The sequence below is a fragment of the Lepidochelys kempii genome, chromosome 11 (genome assembly GCF_965140285.1).
Source record: "Lepidochelys kempii isolate rLepKem1 chromosome 11, rLepKem1.hap1, whole genome shotgun sequence".
NCBI classification, from domain to species: Eukaryota; Metazoa; Chordata; order Testudines; family Cheloniidae; genus Lepidochelys; species Lepidochelys kempii.
Genome location: NC_136390.1, coordinates 11733758 through 11758952, shown reverse-complemented (window position 1 = coordinate 11758952; position 25195 = coordinate 11733758). Strand labels below are relative to the sequence as shown.

Here is a 25195-nt window from a genome sequence, read left to right as displayed (position 1 = left end):
ACATTACTCTGTCTTTTCAAAGGTGTGTCTAGTTTTCTAGGAGCTGGTATGTTTGCTGTTTGTTGCTGCTCTCACCCGACTACAGATAATGCCTTCCAAAACTACTTCTTTTCTAGGTATGATTTAGACAAGTGAGTGATAGTTTGACATGGTCTCTACATTGGGGAAAAAATAGTCAAAAGTGAGGTTAACAGTCAAAATTCACACCCAGTTTCAACTTTGAAGAGATTCTATAAGATTATGAAAAGGCACATTCCACAATTGGGACGTTTGTTAAGTTATGCTACCTAGCAGTTTTATAGAAATGTGATTATTTAAGTTATTGCAACAGATTGGTAATTAAGGCATGAGATGGCAGAAAGTGACTGTAAGGAATGCCAATTGGCATTCCTACTTAAGAAAAATGAAGTTAGACTAAATAGTGACTTCAGTGATTCAGAATGCTTTTAAGACTTGGCCTGGCCTTCTTATTCCTTCAAGACATTGTTCATAGTCAGATTTCAAAGTCAGGCTGATGACAGAAGATAAGGCACAAGAAATTCTATTTATAAGCAGTTTAACTGTGCAGTTCATAAGCAAAGTGGCATTGGAAGTTTGGGAACCGTTGAAGATATAAAACAAAAATTTAGGACTTTCCTCCTACTGAGTTGGTGTGGGAGGGGAAGAGGGATAGCTCAGTGGTTTGAGCATTGGTCTGCTACACCCAGGGTTGTGAGCTCAATCCTTGAGGGCGCCATTTAGGGATCTGGGGCAAAAATCGGGGATTAGTCTTGCTTTGAGCAGGGGGTTGGACTAGACCTCCTGGGGTCCCTCCCAACCCTGATATTCTATGACTTACTAGAGTACATATACATGCTCATACCAGAAGTCAGGAACCTCCAATATGCCAGGTTTTATAAAGGTTGAATGGCTTAATACATTTTTGTAAAATGGGTGGCTGGAAAGTGAATTTCCCCCCAAAATGTCCTGTTACCACTTTGCAAACAGGTGATAAAACATGCTGCGATTCACTGGGTGGGGGTTTCTAGATTGTCATAGGATACTGTAAGTAAATAATCAAACTATGTTAATACTTTTATTTTGTCCATAGAAGGCAGACGAATCAATTTGATATCCTAATTCAAGAGATTTTTCCCAAGGCAGATGTAGCATTTCTGAAGGGAGACAATGGTAGCTGTGGATTGCAGAGAGAAGCTATGACAGCTGAGCTGTCAAAGTGTCTCCCCCTCACTTTGAGGGCACCACTGTTCGTTGTTATATGCAGAGGAGGAGAGTTGACTGATGTAGTACTATTAGACAAGTCATATGCAGTTAAATTTAATCCCCTCCTTCACATGCAGTAGTATATGGCAAGACTATCACTGCAGCACTCCTCAGGGAAAGGTTTTGGTTTGTTTTTTGTGTGTGCACACGCAAAAGCGTGCACAGGCCTCCTACAACCAAACCAACAATAAAAAATTCTTTCCTCACAGTCTGTTTTGGACAGCTAGTATAACTTAAGTAAAAGAAATTGAAATAGCCCTCAGCTAGGCATGTTTTTTTTACTAGTATGTGCTATAATCCCAACAAGTTTTTCCTGAACAAGACAGTTAATTTTCCACCCTTTCATTCTAACTTTGTAAAGGCAATTGAACCTTGAGCTTCTACAGTTGATATCTACCACCTCCTACCATGAAAGCTAGCAGTGTAACAGATATCCATCGCATCTCATGAAGACAGGTAATTCTTTTAATTGTTCAATTTATGCAACATAGCCTTTTAAGCATAGTCGGATCAAAAGACAAGTAAGGAAACTCATAAAATTCATATATTAAGTTGCACAATCATTCTGAAGGCTCACAAGTTCACATAATCTTCATTAAGTAGTCTCAGTAGCATGTAGCTAAATAAGATCCCAAGTAACTGAGGGGGAAGAAAAGGGTAGAGATAAGAAATTAAGCTTAACCTTGCTAGTGTTTAAAAGTAGTTTTTAAACAATTTACCCATACATTTTAATGGACCCATTGTTGGGAGAATACCATTTCACTGCAGATGGGATCCACTAATACTACTAGACCTAAAAATTCCTTTTTTGCCACGGCACTGATGCGTAGAACATTTGTGTAGATTTAACAGAATCATAGAAGATTAGGGTTGGAAGAGACCTCAGGAGGTCATCTAGTCCAACCCCCTGCTCAAAGCAGGACCAACACCAACTAAATCAAAGTTGTCTAGTGCACTGCTGCCATTCACACGTTAGTCAAAATATGACCAGTGCTTTCTCAGTCCATAGCTCAGTCAGTCATCACAAAGCAAGGGTGTAGTGGACCAAGTTTAAAGAGACTTGCTTCTTTCACAGGGTTAAATCATTTACTATCCAGTAACTTATGTGCTAATTTAAATCTGTTTAGTTTATTCTGCCTCAGTATTTCAGGTATTGAGCCTTGTACTTCTTCCCATGTTTCGTTTGCATGAGGACCACCACCTGCAGTTTGAAGACAAGACAGGCACTACACAATGTTTACCTGTGCAAATCCAACACTTATGCAGACCCCTCCAATAAGAGCAATATGTTCTTCAGCCCACTTCTTCAGCTTTTGAATGCATCCCTGGAGGGAGGGGGGAAAGAATGTTTGCTAATTACTGCATCTGGCATGTACATTGGAATCCAGTACCCATAAGAGTAGAAAGTGAACTGCATATAAATATGGTACCCCTTTTAGAAAGATCTATTACAATGGGTACAGCAGCCCCATTGTACCATCCATAAAAGAGATAATCCAAACTTTGTTGCAACTGTAACTGATCAAGTTTTATTAAAGATATTTATCAAAGAAAAGATGGCTTGCAAGAGACAAAAAATTGACAGTAATTAATAAGGCTACAATTTCAAATATAGAATATCAGGGTTGGAAGGGACCCCAGAAGGTCATCTAGTCCAACCCCCTGCTCGAAGCAGGACCAATTCCCAGTTAAATCATCCCAGCCAGGGCTTTGTCAAGCCTGACCTTAAAAACCTCTAAGGAAGGAGATTCTACCACCTCTCTAGGTAACGCTTTCCAGTGTTTCACCACCCTCCTAGTGAAAAAGTTTTTCCTAATATCCAATCTAAACCTCCCCCACTGCAACTTGAGACCATTACTCCTCGTTCTGTCATCTGCTACCATTGAGAACAGTCTAGAGCCATCCTCTTTGGAACCCCCTTTCAGGTAGTTGAAAGCAGCTATCAAATCCCCCCTCATTCTTCTCTTCTGCAGGCTAAACAATCCCAGCTCCCTCAGCCTCTCCTCATAACTCATGTGTTCCAGTCCCCTAATCATTTTTGTTGCCCTTTGCTGGACTCTCTCCAATTTATCCACATCCTTCTTGAAGTGTGGGGCCCAAAACTGGACACAGTACTCCAGATGAGGCCTCACCAATGTCGAATAGAGGGGAACGATCACGTCCCTCGATCTGCTCGCTATGCAGCTACTTATACATCCCAAAATGCCATTGGCCTTCTTGGCAACAAGGGCACACTGCTGACTCATATCCAGCTTCTCGTCCACTGTCACCCCTAGGTCCTTTTCCACAGAACTGCTGCCTAGCCATTCGGTCCCTAGTCTGTAGCTGTGCATTGGGTTCTTCCGTCCTAAGTGCAGGACCCTGCACTTATCCTTATTGAACCTCATCAGATTTCTTTTGGCCCAATCCTCCAATTTGTCTAGGTCCTTCTGTATCCTATCCCTCCCCTCCAGCGTATCTACCACTCCTCCCAGTTTAGTATCATCCGCAAATTTGCTGAGAGTGCAATCCACACCATCCTCCAGATCATTTATGAAGATATTGAACAAAACCGGCCCCAGGACCAACCCCTGGGGCACTCCACTTGACACCGGCTGCCAACTAGACATGGAGCCATTGATCACTACCCGTTGAGCCCGACAATCTAGCCAGCTTTCTACCCACCTTATAGTACATTCATCCAGCCCATACTTCCTTAACTTGCTGACAAGAATACTGTGGGAGACCGTGTCAAAAGCTTTGCTAAAGTCAAGAAACAATATATCCACTGCTTATACAAATTCTTATGGCTGAGAATTTACTACTGTTCAAGGAACAACAATTTTTAAAGTGAGAATTATTGCATAGTTAGGAAAGAAACAGACTAAAGATAGGGGGTGGAGGGGGGAGAAAAAGTCAGAGGGTGACCTCTGTGGTGCTTAAAGGTCCTACTGTCAAAAGCCCATGTTTGGATTAGCAAACCAGAAACAGTAGCATGAACAGACATGCTAGACGTGTAGACTCTAAGCACAGGGCAAATTCCAAAGTACAAACAATGGGATATCAAAAGAACTTCAGGCATAGGAAGAGGGATGGGGATTTTGATAGACTGGTTCCCCCTACTGAAAATAGTTTTTCCATAATTATGCACTTCCTTCCACCATGCAGTTTTTATAGCTGCCTAGTCAAAGGGATAGTGGAGAAGACAAGGTGATGCCAAATTAGAAAAGATCCAACTGACTCAGTTAAGCATAGCTTTAATTATAGGTAGTTCACCAGTTTTTTCAAGCATTACAGCAGGCAGAACCAAATGCCATTGCAATCCAGCAAAGTTTCCGAGCCCACTCGGCACAAAAATGATTTTGCTGATTGTTAGCTGCTTCAAATCGCATCATGCTTGCTTCCTCCATGCATATTTCAGCCTTCTAATATAGGCTAGTGCTGAAAAGTGAGGGATATATTTGGAGTGAAGAATTTCTTTGGTATACAAAATATTTTATGTAAGAGCCATTGGCTAGATTTAGAAATTCTGGTGTCAGTTTAGTTGTGAAGCAAGATTCTACACCTCCCCTATAAAAGTCTGGATGAGGGGGGCAAATGAGCATCAGTCATTTCACTGTTAAAATGGATCCCACCACCTCTAATAAGGTTACTTGAGCAATTGTCTGAACCGACCAGGAACAGAAATCCTAAGTGTTATTTTTATTCTACTTTTATCATTATATTGGTACTAAGAGAACAAGAGTTACCTTGTCACCTTTTTAGACAAGTTCACCTCCTGCACATTCAGCCACAGATATATACTTCTGGACCTCTCTCTTTAAAGAACGGGGAAGGCCTGTTCCATGCCTAGGGTGCTAGCTTGGGACTTGGGAGGTCTGGGTTCAGTTCCCTGGCCCCTGCCACAGATTTCCTGTGTGGTCTTGGGCAAGTCACTTTCTCTGTGCTACAGTCTCTCTCCCCATTTTACAGATTTGGAGGGGGAGAGGGTAGTGGTAATTCCCTACTTCAGAGAAGTGAATAGAAGATAATCTCAATATAGTTGAGAGGTACTACAGTAATAAGGGTATACAGATGCCTTAGACAGGTTTGTTCTAAAGGAATGCTTACCTGTTCTTCTGAAACAGCCAGCTGCATTATAGACAGAGGCTGTAGGCCATAGTTTTAGTAATTTAAAGTTTCCCCACTGAAGGTGACAGGAGCACTGACAAGTTGGCATCACATGCTACCTAGTAAGAGAATTTGTTGCTAGAGCTGAGGAGTAAAGATACCTGTTGGTTAATGTTAGCAGTATCGTTGCTTAGATTCATTCCACAACTTTTCGTTACCATCTTGCAGCAGCTATTTGGAACAGCTGAACTGAGAGATCCAAATGTAGTATTGAACCAGTCGGTGTAGTTCTGAGCACCACAGCACTGGAACTGGAACGAACAACAGTTTAAGTAAGTGAAATAGTGGAATTTTAAGCAAAAAAGATTTCTGCTACAGTGATTTTTGTAACACCCTGAGCCCAAGGCAGAGCTCTTAGGAAGACTTCCAAAGCTGTTCAGATTATTACAGTAGCAGCAGACAGTCCTGGGATGACAAGTTACCTTCCAGCTGGTCTATGTAAGTGGCCTACTTCCCAGTTCTAAAACAGATAGACCTGGTCAAGTTGTTAAGTGAGACTTATTCAAAGAGTTTGTCAGAAGCCATTACTTGCCTTCCCTTTGAGTTTTTAAGCTTTGTGGAATGCCTTTTTTATGCCTGGTTGCATTATTCATTGCAAAACAATCTAACAAATTATAGCATGTTTCTTTTGACTAGATCTTCATTGAGAGAACTCCTTAGGTTATTGTAGTTATAATTGATCATCATTCAGCGAGAGAGAGAGAGAGAGTTCAGATTCTTGCCAACGTGAGGCAAAGATCTTAGATTTCTTATGCTTTTGGTTTGAACACACATTAGTTCGGTTTAGTTTGTTAAATCTCAAGCCTAGACTTGTTTTCTAACCCTTCTGGAGGAAGCAAGATTAAGTCTATTCTTATTTACCCAAAATTAGACATGTTCTAGATATGAAGAGCATTCTTTTTAAATAGGATTTCAGTTAGTCAAGTCATCTTGCTTGGTGATCTCCTGTGGGAGAAGAACTCTCCCATCTCATTCTTTTATTACAACTTGGTTACACATGTCTAATGCAGTTGTACCAGCCCCAAGAAGCTGAACGAAACAAGTAGGATCACTTCATAGTTTGAGCAGAAGCAGATTCTGTACTTGAAATTCATTAACAGACTAACCAAAGCAAGATGTAGGTCTCTTATGAAGGGGGTAAGCAGAACAAATTTGGGGGCTTTAGATTAAGAGAAAGATGGAGAGCCCGCAGAAGTGACAGCCTCCATTTTTATGTGCCCTCAAAGGCATACAATACAAAGAAAGTTATAGTGAATTCCTCTATTCATTGTAGCATAGGAGAGATCACTTACATTCTCCTGTAGGTGGTCTATTCCTTTGGTTACTTGGGATTCTCTGTTATATTTGTCAAGAGTCTTCAGGAAGCTTCTCAGTAGGTTGTCATGCAGCTGTAAGTAAAGTAGAATTGGTTATATATGCATACAGAAGAGACGTAACTGTGGACAAGTTCCTGCACGCTGCATTGTCCTCCAGAGAATCATGGAAGTACTGGACCCACATAGCGTGCTATTTCTGGCAATGTGTTTTCACCACAAAAATGGCAACATTAACTAGAAGGGGTATTAAAGAATAAGTGATCTTTGAAAGCTCACTAGGAGACCTTGTATCAAACACAATATTTGCACTTGGAACCTTTCACATGCAAATTTCAAGATCAGACATTAAATTGAACTATTAGCCAGACATCCTGTCTCTGCACTGTTAGCCATATTTAAGTGCAAGTCCCAAGTCAAAAAAAGAACTTGTTCCATAAATTTCTCCATTTTGTGTGTGTGTGTGTGTGTGTATATGTGCACATACATCCCTAAATGCTTGTTATTGCTGAACACAAGACATTAGTCATGGCACAGACCGTTATGTAGTACTGATTCAATTTCTGCTAGTAGTGAGGCCTGCTGTGGACGAGTTTCTTTGCACCCCATTCTCAGCAGTTGGTTCATTGAGCACCTCTAAGCTCTGGTTCAGAGATGCTAGTGAGCATTGTCATTTCCCTAACTAGAAGGACAATTCTTAAGCTGCTGGAAGAAAAGTAGCCATCAGTCTTACAATTAACATTATGTGGCTTATGCAGTTCGAAAACATTTCCAGCCAGATTTAGACATGGGAGCATTGTTCTTTTTAAGGCTTCTGGTTTTGCTCAAGCCCATAATGAGTTCTAGCTATTTGACTGCTCCAGTAATACAGCCAAAATATATTTTTTTCTCCATACCGCCTCCTCCCAGATTCTATTTTGCATTTAGAAATAGCAGTGGTGATTTTGGACTTACATTTAGTTGAACATCATAATGGTAAAATATGTTTTCTTGGCAGAAGATGCGATATAAACATCTTTACCATTAGTTTCAGGTTATCCTTATAACTCTAGGGAATACCAATTCTAGTTAATACTGGAGATTAAATTTTAAGATCACCCTCGCTTCCAACCATAAGGAAAACCTAGCTGAGTTCGTAGGGAAGAATTAGAATTCTGCCAATATAAAAGTATTGCTTTGTATACTTCTATTTCGACACCTTTGCATTTGCTGATTTCCCGCTTGCCCCACCTGGTGAAGAGCCAGCTGCATGCTTGGTGTTTGGTTACCTCGAGTACTAGTGCTCTCTTTGACCTCCCCTTTAGAGAGGTTTTTCTCCATACTGTTTTATAGCTTTTAGTGGGCCAAGGCTTGAAGTTCTAGGTCTACCCATCTCCCTTCTCTCACCTGCAACCTATGCTAACACCAATCACTGGCAGTCTAGCATGCTGCCACTCAACCCAACTAGGTTTTCAGACCAATTTTAACTATGAAGCTTTGTCAGAGAAACCTGTGGAACTGTAACCTGCAAGTTATTATGCTAATACTTGGTGTCCTTACCTCCCTGGTCGCAATGGTGGCTACTGGTTCAGAAACTTCAATCTCATATGCAAAGCTTTCAGGTAGATACTTCAGCATGTGGTTATACTATAAAAGAGACTCGTGATTCCATAGGTTGTTGCTCCATCTGTCCCAATAAAATTCAACCTAGAATCCTGAAGTGTAGCTGTGATTTCATGGATCTCTAGTAACAGATATTCTACGTTTGGGATTAAACTATAGTAATGTTGCTGTATGGAGAAGAATTCAGTGCTAAAAAGTAGAGTCACTCAACTCAGCAAGTTAATTTTAGAGTTTTGTTGAGCAATTAGTGTGGCTTTTTATAGAAGAACTTCTTAACCATAAATACACTTTCAGCAAAGAAATCTGTGATGCCAACTGGGGTTCCTGGAAAGGACCCTGTACTTGAAACCTCTCACATAAAGAAAGCATGGTATTTGTTAGCACTACACATACTTTAAGTTTCCACACACCTACCTTCGCTCTGTAAGCATAGGCAGAGATGCCAACTATGATTTCAATCAAGAAGATAATCAGCAGCATGCCTGTGAACTAACAATAATAATTTCAGGTAGCATTCATCTTCTCACAATGCACAGTTAGCACACTCTTGTTTTAGATTAATCCAACCAAACATATCACTAGTCAGTGTTACATATACTATATCAAGAGGCACTGGCATCTTTACTTTGGTTTTATTTTTCCTTGCATCATCCCATAGCTCAATTTTAAATGTATATAAAATTGGAAGATCTATCATAGGAAATGTAAGCCTAAGGGGCCAGCACACTGTGCATCCATCCAAGTCACTTCTGGAAGTAATAGATTATGACAAATAATAAGATGCAAGTAAGTCAGTCACAAGTAGCCAGGTTGAGGGTGTTTGAACACATCCAGAAAGATTTCATGTCAACCCATAATTGTTAAGAGCTGCTATAGTTAGTGCAACTCAGCAAATATTCTGGGGATTGTGTAATTGTCTACAGTCAGATTTCTGTCTCAACTGCAATTAAGTTTTGTGGCATATGACAGACAATATTTTAAAGTTACTAGATGGCCTTAAAGGACTGCATTGTAGGTGTTCAGTCTTCACTAAAACCAAAAAAACATAAAAAACTGTATATTGTGACCAGATGCTTAACACGATTAACATTAACAACATGGGGAGAAGGACAAAGCCCAATATGAAGAAAATAGCTTAAAGAATATTTAGGTAGGATAGATGTATTCAAATTGGCAGGGCTTGATGACATTCAGCCAAGGATACTTAAGGAACTAGCTAAAGCAATCTCAGAACCATTAGCGATTACCTTTGACAGTGTATGGAGGACGGGGGAGGTCTCGGAGGATTGGAGAAGGGGAAACATTGTTCCTCTTTCTAAAGATAGGTACTGAGAGGACTTGTGAATTATAGACTGGTCAGCCTAACATCCATACCTGGAAAGATACTGGAACTAGTTATTAAACAGAAAAATTTGTGAGCACCTAGAGCAGGGGTGGGCAAACTACGGCCCGCAGGCCGAATCTGGCCCCTGAGGGCTTTGGAACCGGCCTGCGGGACTGCCCCCCGTGGTGCTGCAGGCCCCACGCCGTTCTCAGAAGTGGCCAGCACCACGTCCCTGGGGTCCTGGGTGGGGGTGGGGAGGACAGAGGGCTTCGTGTGTTACCCTTGCCTCCAGGTATCACCCCCCGCAGCTCCCATTGGCAAGGAACGGGGAACCACGGCCAGTGGGAGCTTCAGGGGAGGTACCTGGAGGCGTGGCAAGGGCAGCACGTGGAGCTCTGTGCGCCTCCCGCCCCCCAGCGGCTGCACAGGGACGTGGTTCCGGCTTGAAACCGGAGTGGCACGGCGTGGGGCCAGGGAAGGCATGCAGGGAGCCTGCCCTGGCCACGGTGCGTGCCGCTGCCACCCCAGAACTGCTTTAGGTAAGCGGTGCTGGGCCAGAGCCCGAACCCCTCCCCCCTCCCCAACTCCCTGCCCAGAGCCCCCTGCTGCACCCCAATTCCCTGCCCAGAGCCCCCTGCTGCACCCCGCGCCCCTCCTGCACCCCAACCCCCTGCTGTCCCGCTGCATCCTGAGCCCCCGTGCACCCCAACCCGCTGTCCTGAGTCCCCTGCACCCCCATGCACCCTAACCGCCTGCCCTGAGCCCCTGCCGCACCTTGCACCCCAACCCCCTGCCCTGAGCCTACTGCTGCACCCCACACCCCTCCTGCCCCCCAACCCCCTTCCCTGAGCCCCCTGCCCTGAGCCCCCTGCTGCACCCCAGCCTCCTGCCCTGAGCTCCCTCCCCTCCTGCACCCCAGCCCCCTGCCCTGAGACCCCTCATACATCCCGCACCCCTTCTCTGTCCCAATCCCTTGCCCTGAGCCCATTCCTGCACACTGCACCCCCTCCCACACCCTGCACTCCCTCCCACACTCCAACCCCTGCCCTGCATACAATTTCCCCACCCAGATGTGGCCCTCGGCCCAAAAGGTTTGCCCACCCCTGACCTAGAGATAGTAGAATTGTAGAGGAAAAGCCAACAGGGATTTTTCAAGAACAAATCATGCCAAACCGGCCTAATTTCCTCCTTTGACAGGGTTACTGGCCTAATGGATAGGGGAGAGCTGTAGATGGGATTTATCTGGGTTTTAATAAAGCTTCTGACACAGTCCCACATGACACTCCTAAGAAAATTCAGGAAATATGGTCCAAATGAAATGACTATAAGGTGAGTGAACAACTGGTTGAAAAGCCATACTCAGTAGTTATCAATGGTTGTCTGTCAGACTAGAAGGACAGATCAAGTGGAGTCCTAAGCTGGGTCCAGTACTGTTTAAATGTTTTCATTAATGACTGATAATGGAATGGAAAATATGCTGAAGATTTGTAGATCTTTCGGAGGCAGGGGCAAGCACTTTGGAGGACAGGATTAGAATTCAAAGTGACCTTGACAGTTTGGAGAAGCAATATATAGTCAAGTGCAAAGCACAACACTTAGGAAGGAGAAGAATAACCACCACCAACTACAAAATGGGAAATAACTAGCTAGGCAAGAGTACTGCAAAAAAGGATCTGGAAATTATAGTGGATCACATACTGAATGAATACAAGTGAACAAGTGATATGCAATTGCAAAAAAGGCTAATAGTCTGGGATGTATTAACAGGAGTGTCATAAAATAGACATTGGAAGTTATTGTTCTGCTCTACTTGGCACCAGTAAGGCCTCAACTGGAATACTGTGTCCAGTTTTGGGCACCATGCTTTAAGAAAGATGTGAATAAATTGGGGAGTCCAGAGGAGAGCAACAAAAATGATAAAAAAGGTTTTGAAAACCTGACCTATGAGGAAAGGTTAAATAAAACTGGGCATGTTTTGTCTTGAGGAAAAAAAAAAAAAAAAGAGACTGTGCATGGGTCTAACAGCCCTTAACATATTTGAAGACTTAACCAAAGGACTGTGTTCAATTGTTCTCCATGTCCACAGAAGTAGTAGGACAAGTAGTAATAGGCATAATCTGTGGCAAGAACATAAGAACGGCCATACTGGGTCAAACTAAAGGTCCATCCAGCCCAGCATCCTGTCTACCGACAGCGGCCAATGCCCCAGAGGGAGTGAACCTAACAGGTAATGAACAAGTGATCTCTCGCCTGCCATCCATCTCCACCCTCTGACAAACAGAGGCTAGGGACACCATTCCTTACCCATCCTGGCTAATAGCCATTAATGGACTTAACCTTCATGAATTTATCCAGTTCTCTTTTAAACCCTGTTATAGTCCTAGCCTTCACAACCTCCTCAGGCAAGGAGTTCCACAGGTTGACTGTGCGCTGAGTGAAGAAGAACTTCCTTTTGTTTGTTTTTAACCTGCTGCCCATTAATTTCATTTGGTAGCCCCCTAGTTCTTACATCATGGGAACAAGTAAATAACTTTTCCTTATTCACTTTCTCCACACCATTCATGATTTTATATACCTCTATCATAGCCCCCACCCTCCCCCAGTCTACTCTTTTCCAAGCTGAAAAGTCCTAGCCTCTTTAATCGCTCCTCATATGGGACCTGTTCCAACCCCCTAATCATTTTAGTTGCCCTTTTCTGAACCTTTTCTAATGCCAGTATATCTTTTTTGAGATGAGGGGACCACATCTGTACGCCGTATTCAAGATGTGGACGTACCACAGATTTATATAAGGGCAATAAGATATTCTCCATCTTATTCTCTATCCCATTTTTAATGATTCCTAACGTCCCGTTTGCTTTTTTGACTGCTGCTGCACACTGTGTGGACATCTTCAGAGAGCTATCCATGATGACGTCAAGATCTTTTTCCCGATTAGTTGTAGCTAAATTAGCTCCCATCATATTGTATGTATAGTTGGGGTTATTTTTTCCAATGTGCATTATTTTACATGAAATTTCATTTGTCATTTTGTTGCCCAATCACTTAATTTTGTGAGATCTTTCTTAAGTTCTTCACAGTCTTCTTTGGTCTTAACTATCTTGAGCAGTTTAGTATCATCTGCAAACTTTGCCACCTCTCTCCAGATCATTTATGAATAAGGTGAATAGGATTGGTCCAAGGACTGACCTTTGGGGAACACCACTAGTTACCCCTCTCCATTTTGAAAATTTACAATTTATTCCTACCCTTTGTTCCCTGTCTTTTAACCAGTTCTCAATCCATGAAAGGATCTTCCCTCTTATCCCATGACAACTTAATTTACTTAAGAGCCTTTGATGAAGGACTTTGTCAAAGGCTTTCTGGAAATCTAAGTACACTATGTCCACTGGATCCCCTTGTCCACATGTTTGTTGACCCCTTCAAAGATCTCTAATAGATTAGTAAGACATGATTTCCCTTTACAGAAACCATGTGGACTTTTGCCCAACAATTTATGTCCTTCGATATGTCTGACAATTTTATTCTTTACTATTATTTCAACTAATTTGCCTGGTACTGACGTTAGACTTACTACTCTGTACTTGCCAGGATCACCTCTAGAGCCCTTTTTAAATATTGGCGTTACATTAGCTATCTTCCAGTCATTGGGTACAGAAGCTGATTTAAAGGACAGGTTACAAACCATAGTTAACAGTTCTGCAATTTCACATTTGAGTTCTTTCAGAACTCTTGGGTGAATACCATCTGATCCCAGTGACTCGTTACTCTTAAGTTTCTCAATTAATTCCAAAACCTCCTCTAGTGACACTTCAATTGTGACAATTCTTCAGATTTGTCACCTACAAAAGACAGATCAGGTTTGGGAATCTCCCTAACGTCCTCAGCCGTGAAGACTGAAGCAAAGAATTCATTTAGTTTCTCTGCAATGACTTTATCATCTTTAAGTGCTCTTTTTATATCTTGATCATCCAGGGGCCCCACTGGTTGTTTAGCAGGCTTCCTGCTTCTGATATACTTAAAAACAGTTTGTTGTTACCTTTTGAGTTTTTGGCTAGCTGGTCTTCAAACTCTTTTTTGGCTTTTCTTATTACATTTGTACACTTAATTTGGCAGCGTTTATGTTCCTTTCTATTTACCTCACTAGGATTTGACTTCCACTTTTTAAAAGATGCCTTTTTATCTCTCACTGCTTCTTTTACATGGTTGTTAAGCCACAGTGGTTCTTTTTTTAGTTCTTTTACTGTGTTTTTTAATTTGGGGTATACATTTAAGTTGAGCCTCTATTATGGGGTCTTTGAAAAGCATCCATGCAGCTTGCAGGGATTTCACTCTAGCCACTGTACCTTTTAATTTCTGTTTAACTAACCTCCTCATTTTTGCCTAGTTCCCCTTTCTGAAATTAAATGCCACAGTGTTGGGCCGTTGAGGTGTTCTTCTCACCACAGGAATATTAAATGTTATTATATTATGGTGTCTATTTCCAAGCAGTCCTGTTATAGTTACCTCTTGGACCACATCCTGTGCTCCACTCAGGACTGAATCAAGAGTTGCCTCTCCCCTTGTGGGTTCCTGTCCCAGGTATTTTTTGGAGGAATTATATGATCCTAGGTTTGATTCTTGTGGCTTTATGCTTATGAATGTTACAACCTCTCCCTTTCCTTCCTGCCTTACAAATATTCCCATTAGGAGGGGTTCTGTTTCCTGCTTAATTCCAAAGTCTCCTTTGCAGTCTGCCAATTTAATTCTTATTGGAGTAAGATGCTACTTTGGTTACCCATTGGAGTGATCAAATATTTAGAACATAGTAGTTTGCTAACAAACTAGCCACCGGCATCTAGATGCCATTGTCTGCTATAGAGTCCAGGGACCCATATTTCCAAGCCACATTTCCCAGAGAATGCTCATTTAAAAAACAAAAAAGTGATTTCCTTCAGCTTAAGTGAAGTTTGAGTATTTAGGGCCCAAACCCACAAAAACTCTGCATCTCTCCTCCTAGAGTCAGGACCTATATATGCTGGCCAGGTCATCCAATTTTGTTTACAGTGCTTAGTACTTAAGACACACTGTTCAAGAAAAATGTAAGATACATGAAAACTTTTTTGTAACTACTATTACATGTAACAGCTATAAGTTCAATAGCTGATATTTGGCTTGTTCTTTCCAAAACTAGGAGGTTTATTTCAGAAGCTGATTTGGCTACAGCTGTAGTCTGCTGCTTCTATTGATTTGAGGGACTTAGAAGGTCCTGTCTTCTAAGAAATGTGCTCAACTCCTAGTGGCATTAGTGGAAAGAGAGACCCCATAATAGGCAGGAAAGGAACTGTAGGATGGTAAACCCAGTATGTGGAGAGTGAGCAAGGAGAGGAAAGAGGTAACCTAGTACTTTGCATATTTGTTATAGACAACAGGATTGTTTAAACTACTAAAATAGCCCTGGAAATCAATGGGCAACATCAACATCTGTACAGACCACTGCGTATATTGTTCTATTGTTTTTGAACATCAGAATTGCACACTGGTTTCAATGGAAAGTTGTGCTGCAAAAAGATGTCTGCAGCATCTGAATCAACACCGTGCATGGGGGGAAAAAAAAGCTTCCCCACATAAGAGGATTAACCCAAGTATGCTGAACTCCCAAATCCATATTTAGGCAAAGCTTAAGTGTCAGGTAGACACAAATCCCACTGAAGTCAATAGGAGATGCACATCCTCAGCAATTTTGAAAAGAATCAAGTTATTCATTTAGTGCCAGAAAATGACTTGAGCAGTCTAACTTAGAATCATAGAATCATAGAATATCAGGGTTGGAAGGGACCCCAGAAGGTCATCTAGTCCAACCCCCTGCTCGAAGCAGGACCAATTCCCAGTTAAATCATCCCAGCCAGGGCTTTGTCAAGCCTGACCTTAAAAACCTCTAAGGAAGGAGATTCTACCACCTCCCTAGGTAACGCATTCCAGTGTTTCACCACCCTCTTAGTGAAAAAGTTTTTCCTAATATCCAATCTAAACCTCCCCCACTGCAACTTGAGTGCTCATGTTTGAAAAGTTTGGCTGTAGCCCTTTAGAAGCTAACTTTTTGCCATTATCCCGTCCCACTAAAGTAACTGCACTCAGCTCAGAGACTGGAGTGTTAGTTTTATATATAAAATTCAGAATCTGGGTAGCCCTGCAACTTGAATGAGCGATATACTTGTTTGTTCTCCAATAATTAGCCCTTTCACACTCATAAGCACTGGCAAGTCAGTTCCCAAACATGTTACATTTGAGATAAAAGCTTATTTCACTTCACCCTATAGTACCACCTTAACCTTCAGAGATTTGTAAACCAACATCAGATGCATCAGTGTTAGAAGGCAGGTGTGGACAGTGCAGAAGTGAGTATGTGGGGTTCAGCAAGGCACCCTCAACATATAGCCACTGCTTTCACCCTATTGCTTAAGGAATATTTCTTTAACCTCTGAAATTTACACTCTAGAGCCCACATAGACAAGACATCAAGCTAAAGATGGTTTACCACTTTGATCATCGTATGACTGGACTTCAGTATGGCAATTGCACCAAAGGCTGAGACAGAGATGATCACACCACCAACAATGGTGATAATCACAGGGACACCAGACGAGGTTTCATTCACCAACACGAAAGCATCATGGAGTTTCATCTGAACAGAGACTCCTATGCACAGGAGCACAACCCCAGAAACCTGGAAGGAGTAGGGGGAGAGAGCAGATAACATTAAAGTCTGTCAGATAGGAACAATCTGAATGATCAAAGATCCTTTATCAAAATGTAGCTCCCAATAGCCATCAGCCCACTGAAGAGACTACAATACAAGAATCCTCTTTGAAGAGATTTTACTTGTTGGTATCTCATGTTGAGCACAATGGAACATCATGCTATTTGTTCAAGGCAATAGTCACAGTAGTTTCCAGCTCTACAATGAGGCCCATCTCCAAGTGTACCATAATAGCAAGTTGCGCCTTTCATAGACTTTGGAGGGATGGGTGGGGGAGGAAAAGAGGCAGGGCATCCAAGTCTGCTTCTGGCTAGGTCTGTCTACACCTTCAACATTGAGTCAATCCCTCTTGACTACCCTAGCTTGAATGAAAGCAGCCAGACTGTGAAACAACACCTGAGCTGCACTGTGGTTGTGTTAGCAGCTAATGAGTTGGGCTAACTCCAGCTGTAGCCTGCACTGCTTCTGGGGCCAGGTAATTCAATTTAGGCCACCATGATCACACACAAGAATCCTTGAATGGAGATGGGCTTGCATTGGGGCAACACTTAAGTTAACGCTGCAGTAAAGACATTCCATTGCCTCTCTCAAGCATATGGGAATGGACAGAACAAGACTTGTTGAGAGACTCCTCTAAGCAAGATTGGTGGAGTCAGCAGTGGTCACTGACAAAGTGAACTGCAACAAGAGTTGGACTTTTGACATCAGTTGTTCTAAAGTAGTGAGCAGCTCCCATCTTCCCCATTTTAGTTAAAGGTGGGAAGGAGTGTAGGTTAGGAAAGGGATAGGGAAATGCCTCCTATTATATAACAAGGATCCCTCCAACCAAGAAAGAACCACCTTTAAACAGATCGGAGAGGGAGTCCCTTACAGTCTAAGAGGAGAAAGAGAGAAGACGACTTTTAAGAATATCTACCCTTGAGACACACACAATAGCTGATTAGGTCCTCCTCTCTCAGCATGAAACCAGACTTGTAACTAACAAAGATTCCTATTTTAAAAAAAGTAGGTTTATATGTAAGGCTATGGTAACATAGCGTCTTTCTTTACTCTTGTTGGAAAACCGCCTCCAGAATGTTGCTGTTTAAAGTTTGCGTGTGATTAACTGCTTTCTCTGGCGAGAGATTAGTTTTTCACACTAGTAACTGGTTAATTACACAAACCAAAACAAGACTTTCAAATACTCAACTCTTGGGAAATAAGCAGGTCAAGCTTTAATACACAGTTTAAAATAGATCAGCTTCATTTTCCGCCAGGCCCCGTAAAGGAAAAAAGTGCCTTCCTAATAGTCTTGAATCCTCTTTAAATCAGGTTCAGAGTTGATATAACTGGTGGAAGCCACTCATTTAACAACAAACTACTGGAGGATAAAAACTAGAAGTAGTATCCTAGACAAGCAACTAACTGAAAACTTTAAAAAAAACAAAACAAAACAAAAAAACCAACCAAACAACCACCCAGCACATCACCTACAAAATAAATAAATCCTTGTTACAGTGAATCACTCTAATGCTATAGCATCACTATTATAAAATATAGTACTTTGTATCACTACTATATATACACACACACACTAAGAGAAATTGAGACATATATACACACACACACACTCACCCTACAAACCCATAATTACAGAGCATCCAATGCAATAATAAAAACTGTTAGGAGAACAAAAAAACATCACCACCACAAAACAAAACAAAACCCACAGAACGAACAAAAGCCCAACAACAAATGACTACATAGGATTAGAAGAAACATTAAGACTTGATTAGCATTTCCTATTACACACTTCAAAATTAATCTTAACATTCATCTAGGAGTTATATATTATTATCAAACTAAAAAGGTATACATAAATAGTTATATTTTTCATTGAATTCATTAGTGTGATAAACATAACTTTTCAGATGACAAGAAGTTTCTTAAAAAGTTAATCAAGATCCAAACAGGATTAAACAAAAGATAAGTCAAAAGATAGTAAAAATCTTACCCAATAAAACAAATCAATAAAATATAAGCAAACTTTAATTAATATTAGCTTCTTGCTAGAATCTATTTTCCTCATTTTGCCAGCTAACCACTAGACCATTCCTGCTAGAAACATCACAAGAGACAGAAATAATATTTCTGATATGGGTTTGTAATTGCCACCCTTGTCAGCAATTTAAATCTAGTTCTGTTCTTATTGGCAAATTTCAATTAGATTAAAGATCCACAGGTGTAATTGTTAAGGACCACATTCTGACATGCTTATGCGCCTATTGAGTAATACATTACTCTGTCAGTACCCCCATTGGTTCCAACAGGAATACTCAAGGAATAAGATACTACATATGGGGAGAAAGGGTATCAGAATTTGCCCTTATGTACTAGCTACATCAGAGGTGGGCAACCTACGGCCCGTGGGCCACATCCAGCCTGTGGGACCATCCTGCCCAGCCCCTGAGCGTCTGTCCCCGGAGGCTCACCCCTGGCCCCTCCCCCGCTCTTCCCCTTCCCCCGCAGCCTCAGTGCTCCAGGCTGCTCCGCGTAGGAATGTGCTACTGGTAGCAGTTATGAAGAGCAATTTACTACAACACCGGCGCAATGCTCTGGGCGGCAAGGCTGTAGCGCAGCCAGCCACCATTGCTCTGTGCTGCACGGTAAGGGGTCAGGGAATGGGGGGGTTGGATAGAGGGCAAGGCAGTTCGGGGTGGTGGTCAGGGGTGGAGATGTGGATGGCGTCGGGGCAGTCAGAGGGCTGGGAACATGGGGGGTTGAATGGGAACAGGAGTCCCGGGGGGCAGTCAGGAAGGGGGGATGTGGTGGTGGGGGGCAATCGGGTTCTGGGGGCGGTCAGGGAGCGGGTGTGTGTGTGTGGAGGATGGGGTAGGGGTCCTGTGGACGCCATCAGGGAACGGGGGGGTTGGATGGGGCAGGAGTCCCGGGAGGGGAGGGGCATCAGCAGATGAGACGCAAGTGGGGGGGCAGATATGGGGCAGGGTTACAGCCTGGCACAGCCTCCCCTAACCAGCCCTCCATACAATTTCTGAAACCCGATGTGGCCCTCAGGCCAAAAGGTTTGCCTGCCCCTGAGCTACATACAAAAAGCAAAATGGGTTCCCAGCAATCAGACATTTTCCTTTTAAAGGTGCAGTGGGAAGTATTTCAATTTGTTTCTGTCTCTCTACAACAGAGGTGGGCACTCCAGGCCCATGCCACTTCCCGCAGCCCCCACTGGCCTGGAGCGGCGAAAGGCAGCCAGTGGGAGCCGCAATGAACCGAATCTGTGGACACAGCAGGTAAACAAACTGGCCCAGCCCGCCAGGAGGCTTACCCTGGTGGGCCAGATGCCAAAGGTTGCTGATCCCTGCCTTAGACTCTGATCCATCAAAAGCTAGCATGTGAGGCAGGAAGCCACTTCAGCTAGCCAATAGGATGCCAACCAGAGGGGTGTGTGCTAAGGTCCACCCCTCTCATGGAGATAAGTGGCTAAGTCCAGACTTCAGGAAGACACCTGTCTCTGCTTGCAAATCCACTAATAGGAACGGGCTGCCTAAACTGCTTCTTGCAGAAATGAGTTAGCTACTGGCCTCACTCTACACAAAATGGCTCACGGAGGAGGAGCCCACCTTATAATTTTTATCCCAGTAGTTAGAGCACTCACCTGGGATGTGGGAGACCCAGGTTTAATTCCCCCCCTTCACTACCAGAGAAGGCAGGGATTTGAACAAGGAATCTCCTACCTCTCAGGGATGGTTGAGCTAAGCACTGAACTAAAGGATATTCTGATAGGGACTACTTTCTGTCTCTCCGTTTGAACCTGTTCCATTGTAGAGTAAATAAGGAAAGAGTGGTTGGCATTGGGGGATTGGGTCTCCTACCTCCTAGATGGGTGTCCCAATCACTGAACTATTCATAGAATCACAGAAGCATTCTCACTCCACTCTTCTCTCTCTGGCCCAATGACTGTTCCCCTGTGGATAAGTACTTAAATAGTCAGGGAGAACAGAGACTGCTAGGAGTGAGCAGGCTCCAGCAGAGTCCTGGGACGTGGGACAAAGGGTATGTCTACACAGCAACTAGACACTCAGGCTCGCAGGGCTCAGGCTGATTCATTGTTGTGTAGGCTTCCAGGCTCAGGCTAGAGCCTGGGCTCTAGATCCCTGTGATGTGGGAGGGTCCCAGAACTCAGACTCCAGCCTGAGCCCGGAAGCCTACACATCAATGAAACAGCCCTGCAGGCTGGGCCCCACGAGCCCGAGTCAACTGGCAGGGGCCAGACATGGGTTTCTCGTTGCTGTGTAGATATTCCCTTAGACTTCAGCAAGAAATGGCTGGGAGTGGCCTGCTAAAGCAGGAGAGCCCCTGAACCAACAGGGAAAACAGTGCAAAAGTTCTCCAGGCAGGGAGTCTTGGGAGAGAACCTGAATAAGCAGGGGGACAAACAGAAGGGTCTGCAAAATTGTTCAGACAGGGAGGCCCGGGAGAGACCCCGAAGCAGCGGAAGGATTGCAGAGCTCTCCAAGCAAAACAGCCAGGGAATAGGAAGAGAAATGTCTGTTTGTTGGACTTTAATTTGGGACTTTTGTTTATGTTTTTCTGTGAATAAACTCAGACCTCAGAGGGGGTGTTTTGACCACAGGAAAAGTGTGCGCAGTCTGCTAAAGGGGCCTGAAATTGGGGAAACAGAGGCAGGGTACTACAAAGTGACCTTTGGCCATGAAGGGGCACTCAGGAGGTGGCTGACCCCTGTCATTGCATCCAGCTGCCTGGAAGAAGGCAACAGCGTACATGCTCAGAGGCAGAAACATAGATGTGTAGGGAACTTTTACTCTAGAAACTAAGGTGCCGAGTAAATTTAGGCACCTACAGGGTTCAGCAGCAGTTTTGTGGATCCCAGTGGAGCCTAAACCTGGGACTTAGGCACCAAACCTGAGACTTAAGTGCCTAAGCACCTTTCTGGAACAGGGCCTAGAAACCCAAAGATATAGATAGGGACCTAGTCGAATTTTCAAAATTGCCTAGCTGCCTCCACTGAAATCAGCTATGTGCCTGTCTGCATCTTTATGCACCTATGTACCTTTAAAAATGTGACTCCAAATCACTTTTGAAAATGGAACGTAGGCACTTTAAAAACGTTTACCCTGTATTACCACCATTCTAATGAACAAATTGAGAGATGGAAAAAACTGGGCTGAATATTAGGAAAATCTTCCTGACAGGGAGATAGTCTCCCAAGGATAGTCCCACTGGTAGCACTACTCGCATTCATAAAGCTAAGCACCTGCATATGTCTTTACAGGATCATGGTTCAATCATATAGCTTCTTTCACTGTCTTAGGTGCCTTCTCTGTAAAACGGGGATAATGATGCTTTTACACACATCTATAAAATTCTTTGAGGTCTATACACGAAGGGCAGGATTTTCAGAACCACTCCTCATTGGCTTAACTACATTCCCATTGAAATCAACAGTAAATTTCCATCAGTATCAATGAGAGCAGCTAGACCAATGCTAAGCACTACTGAAAATTCCTCTTCCTCCCTCCTGCACCTAGTAAGTATTATTTAAGTGTTAAATAATACTTATTAATGATGGTTAGACTGTGCCATTAGTCACAGTTTACCAAAGCTATTGCACAAATAGCTCTTTTAATCTTTCCTCATATGTCAGTTCTGTTACTCCCTCAGAGCATTTTTGTTGAGCATTTTCTCTGATCTGCCTCCAAAGTGTCAGTATCTTTATGGTTAATGAGGTGCCCAGAACTGAACACAGTATTCCAGATGTAGCCACCCTCTCGCCATAGACAGACTATTACTTCTCTGTTCTGTGATGTCATGCTTCTATGTAGACAGCCCAAAAATTACACTGACTTTTTTTTTGCTAAGATATCACATTGCAAAGTCATAGTCCATTATGCTGTCCACCATGACTGTTAGGTCTGCTTTACCCTCATTACTTCTCAAGTTTCTTCTTCCTATTGAATATTTATATTTCAGGTTATTTTTCTCTACATGTATTTATCAGGCTGTCTGGAGTGGCTCATGAACATAGGTGCCAACCTCAGGGCAGACTGTTACAGGGCACAAACACCAACTTCACTGTGTGTTCTATAATTAGATTTCACCAAGTATCAAGTATGAACTTCTCAAGCCCTATAACTGCCTTTGGCACTCCAGTCTGTCTTGCCACCCAGGCAAGCTTGCCCTTGTGGCTGATGGTCCCTTACACCAAAAATCACAATATTCAGGTTACTCCCAGTCCCAAAGGACCAGTCATTTATGCCAGGTCAATTGTATTTTAGATCTCTTACCAAAGACAACGCTTGTAGCCAATCCTGTAATAAACTAACTAAAGATGTAGTAACTAAGATAAAGAAATGAGAGTTATTTACAATGTTAAAGCAGGCAAACATGCACCCACAAATGAGCTACAATCGTAGGTTTCAAAAGGGAATAGATGCTGCTATAATAGGCAAGCTTTATATGTCCTTTAGGGCTAACCTAAGCTAAGCCGCTTGGAAACACCTTGCTTAGAAATACTGCACTCTCCAAATTCCAAGCAGCATAGTGATGCAGTTCCTTCTGGTCAGGAATTTTTATTCCCTTCACTCAGAGTCCAAACTGTGATGGAACAAGGATGTATGTCCCCTCTTTATGGGTAGGGGGGAGCAACCAACAAAGTCTTTGGTCCACTGAGGTTCCACAATGGTTCCTCTGGTGTCTATGGGCCTTCTTTTGTTGGGCAGAAGATGATAACTTTTGTGGTAAACGCATTCTTATAAACATAATATCTATTTTAACAGTGCTAACACACAGGTGAGCCCGACTGGTTTCCAGCAATGCTTTTGTCAGTGTTCATTGAGGCCTGGGGGCCTTGGCATGAGCTGGCACTTGGTCTGCCAGTGTCACAATATTAGCTTGCATTTTTCTAGCTGAATCTTATTTTGTTACTTTCTACCCATCACTTTGCATTACATTTCAGTCATCCCTATTTTTTGCAACTCTTTCCAATTTAGTATCATTTTAGAATTTAATTAACTACCTGTTTACTTCCCTTCCCGATCATTAATGGAAATTTTAAATAACACTAGAGTTATGAATTCTGCAGTACTCCACTACAGGCCTTGCCCCAATCTTGTTCTTCTTTGTTTGTTGTCCACTAGCCAGTTTTCAGTCCTCATGACAATGTTCCATTCCAGTTAGGGACTGGTCCTAAACAATGAGAGTTTATATCATATATACATTTTTATGCTATCTAATGTAGCTGAGGATGTTCTTATTACCCATATAAATGGTTAATCCTTGTTTGAGTCCCACTAACCTTTTGGCCTCCATAATATATTGTGGCAGTGAGTTCCACAGATTAATTGTGTGCTGTGTATTTCTTACTTCCATTCTAAATATGTTGCCTTGCAGTCCCCCATTTCGTCTGAAGTCACCTTATTCCGACATTAGGAGACAGGATAAATAAAACAGAGTGATTTGCCATTTCTATACCATTCATCTCTTTATCATGTCCTGTCTTATTTGTCTCCTCCCTAAACTAGGGACTCTCAGACATGTTAATATTAAAAGCAAACCATGTTAATTGCATGGAATATGGTATTTTTTGTCATTCAGCTTTACGGAAGCCAATTGAGCTGCTGGACAAAGCTGGTTCCTGGAGTGACAGGTTATATGTGTTGAGAAGAAGGGCTTCCCAACAGCTGTGGAAAAGCCTAAGGCCTCAAGGTATGTTAATAAGAGTAAAGCCATTAATACTTCACCAGTTTTCAAAATTTAGCGAGAACAGGCAAACTTTATGTCTAGCATGTGTTTTTAAACTTTGATGATTAATCACTGTTTTCAGTCCACTGTTAAATTTGCCTTAACAATGTTAATTTATTAAACATCATAATTCCATGAATGAAATAACTCATTTGGACATTCTCTAGCCATTGGGCAACATGCATTGAAATGTTTTCAGCAGAAAGCTGGGGCCCTGGAATAACGTTTGGGGAGTTGGTTTCAGAAGTTTGTTGCAATTCATTGAGAGATTGAACTGACTCCCATTTACTTCATTGGGAGTTTGATCAGGCTCTTTGTTGGTGAATTATTTTATTCTACTAATTGATCACTTCATAAAAAACACAGTCTTTGATTATAATTATTCATATTGCAGTAATGCCCTTAGACCCACTCCACTAAATGCTGTACAAACATATAGGAAAAGACAGTCCCTACCCTGAAGAACTTACAATCTAAAGAAACAAGACAAAAAGTATATGTATGGAAGTATTATCATCATCCCCATTTTACAGACAGGGAAATGAAGCATAGAGAGTTTAAGTGACTTGCCCAAAGTCACTTAGGTAGGCTATGGATGAGCTGAGATTTTAATCTGTATTTCCTGAGTGCCAGTCTGGTGACATAACCACAGGACCATCCTTACTTCTTGCTTTCAAGCATGCTGATTTGACTAGGTTACTTCTAATATCCACATCTCTATGATGGTCATATTTTTTACTGTTAATTAAGTTGTCATATAGTTGTCAATATTTCCAACTGATAAAAGTGTTAAACAGCTCCACTTTGAAATGAAACTTGAGCAGCAAAATGTATAGACTGATTTTATGGGCAATACCAGTTTTTCAGATGTTTCTGGGGCAGGATAGCTGCAATGTTTGAACTGATATATGCATTCAAAGACAGGCATCGGATGCAAGGCATACCAATCTCCCTTCCAAGAAGCAGGAAAAGGGAGCCAAGTCTCACTGAACAAAAGTGGGTGTTTGTGTATGGGAAGGCCATGAGATCTCATTGGTTTTTCCATAAATT

At 42.4% G+C, this 25195-nt stretch overlaps 1 protein-coding gene across 1 annotated transcript; it reads right to left on the bottom strand.

Moving 5' to 3' along the window:
* Positions 1-1779: 1779 nt before the first annotated feature.
* Positions 1780-18458, bottom strand: LOC140895254 (tetraspanin-7). The gene is made up of 9 exons (XM_073304693.1): positions 18384-18458; positions 16169-16357; positions 15113-15114; positions 9575-9638; positions 8742-8816; positions 6705-6800; positions 5514-5663; positions 2505-2588; positions 1780-1902 (listed from the first exon to the last, which is right to left on the bottom strand). Exons 1-9 carry the CDS (start codon positions 18456-18458, stop codon positions 1837-1839), a joined length of 801 nt encoding a protein of 266 aa, XP_073160794.1. The 3' UTR covers positions 1780-1836.
* Between the last annotated feature and the right edge of the window lie 6737 nt (positions 18459-25195).

Coding starts and splice junctions, on each gene's coding strand:
- LOC140895254 (XM_073304693.1), bottom strand. CDS start 18,458: ATGAGGAAAATAGATTCTAGCAAGAAGCTAATATTAATTAAAGTTTGC. Junction 8,817..9,574: donor TCCTCCATACACTGTCAAAG/GTAATCGCTAAT, acceptor TATTATTGTTAG/TTCACAGGCATGCTGCTGAT. Junction 2,589..5,513: donor CTGCTAACATTAACCAACAG/GTATCTTTACTC, acceptor CCCTCCCTCCAG/GGATGCATTCAAAAGCTGAA.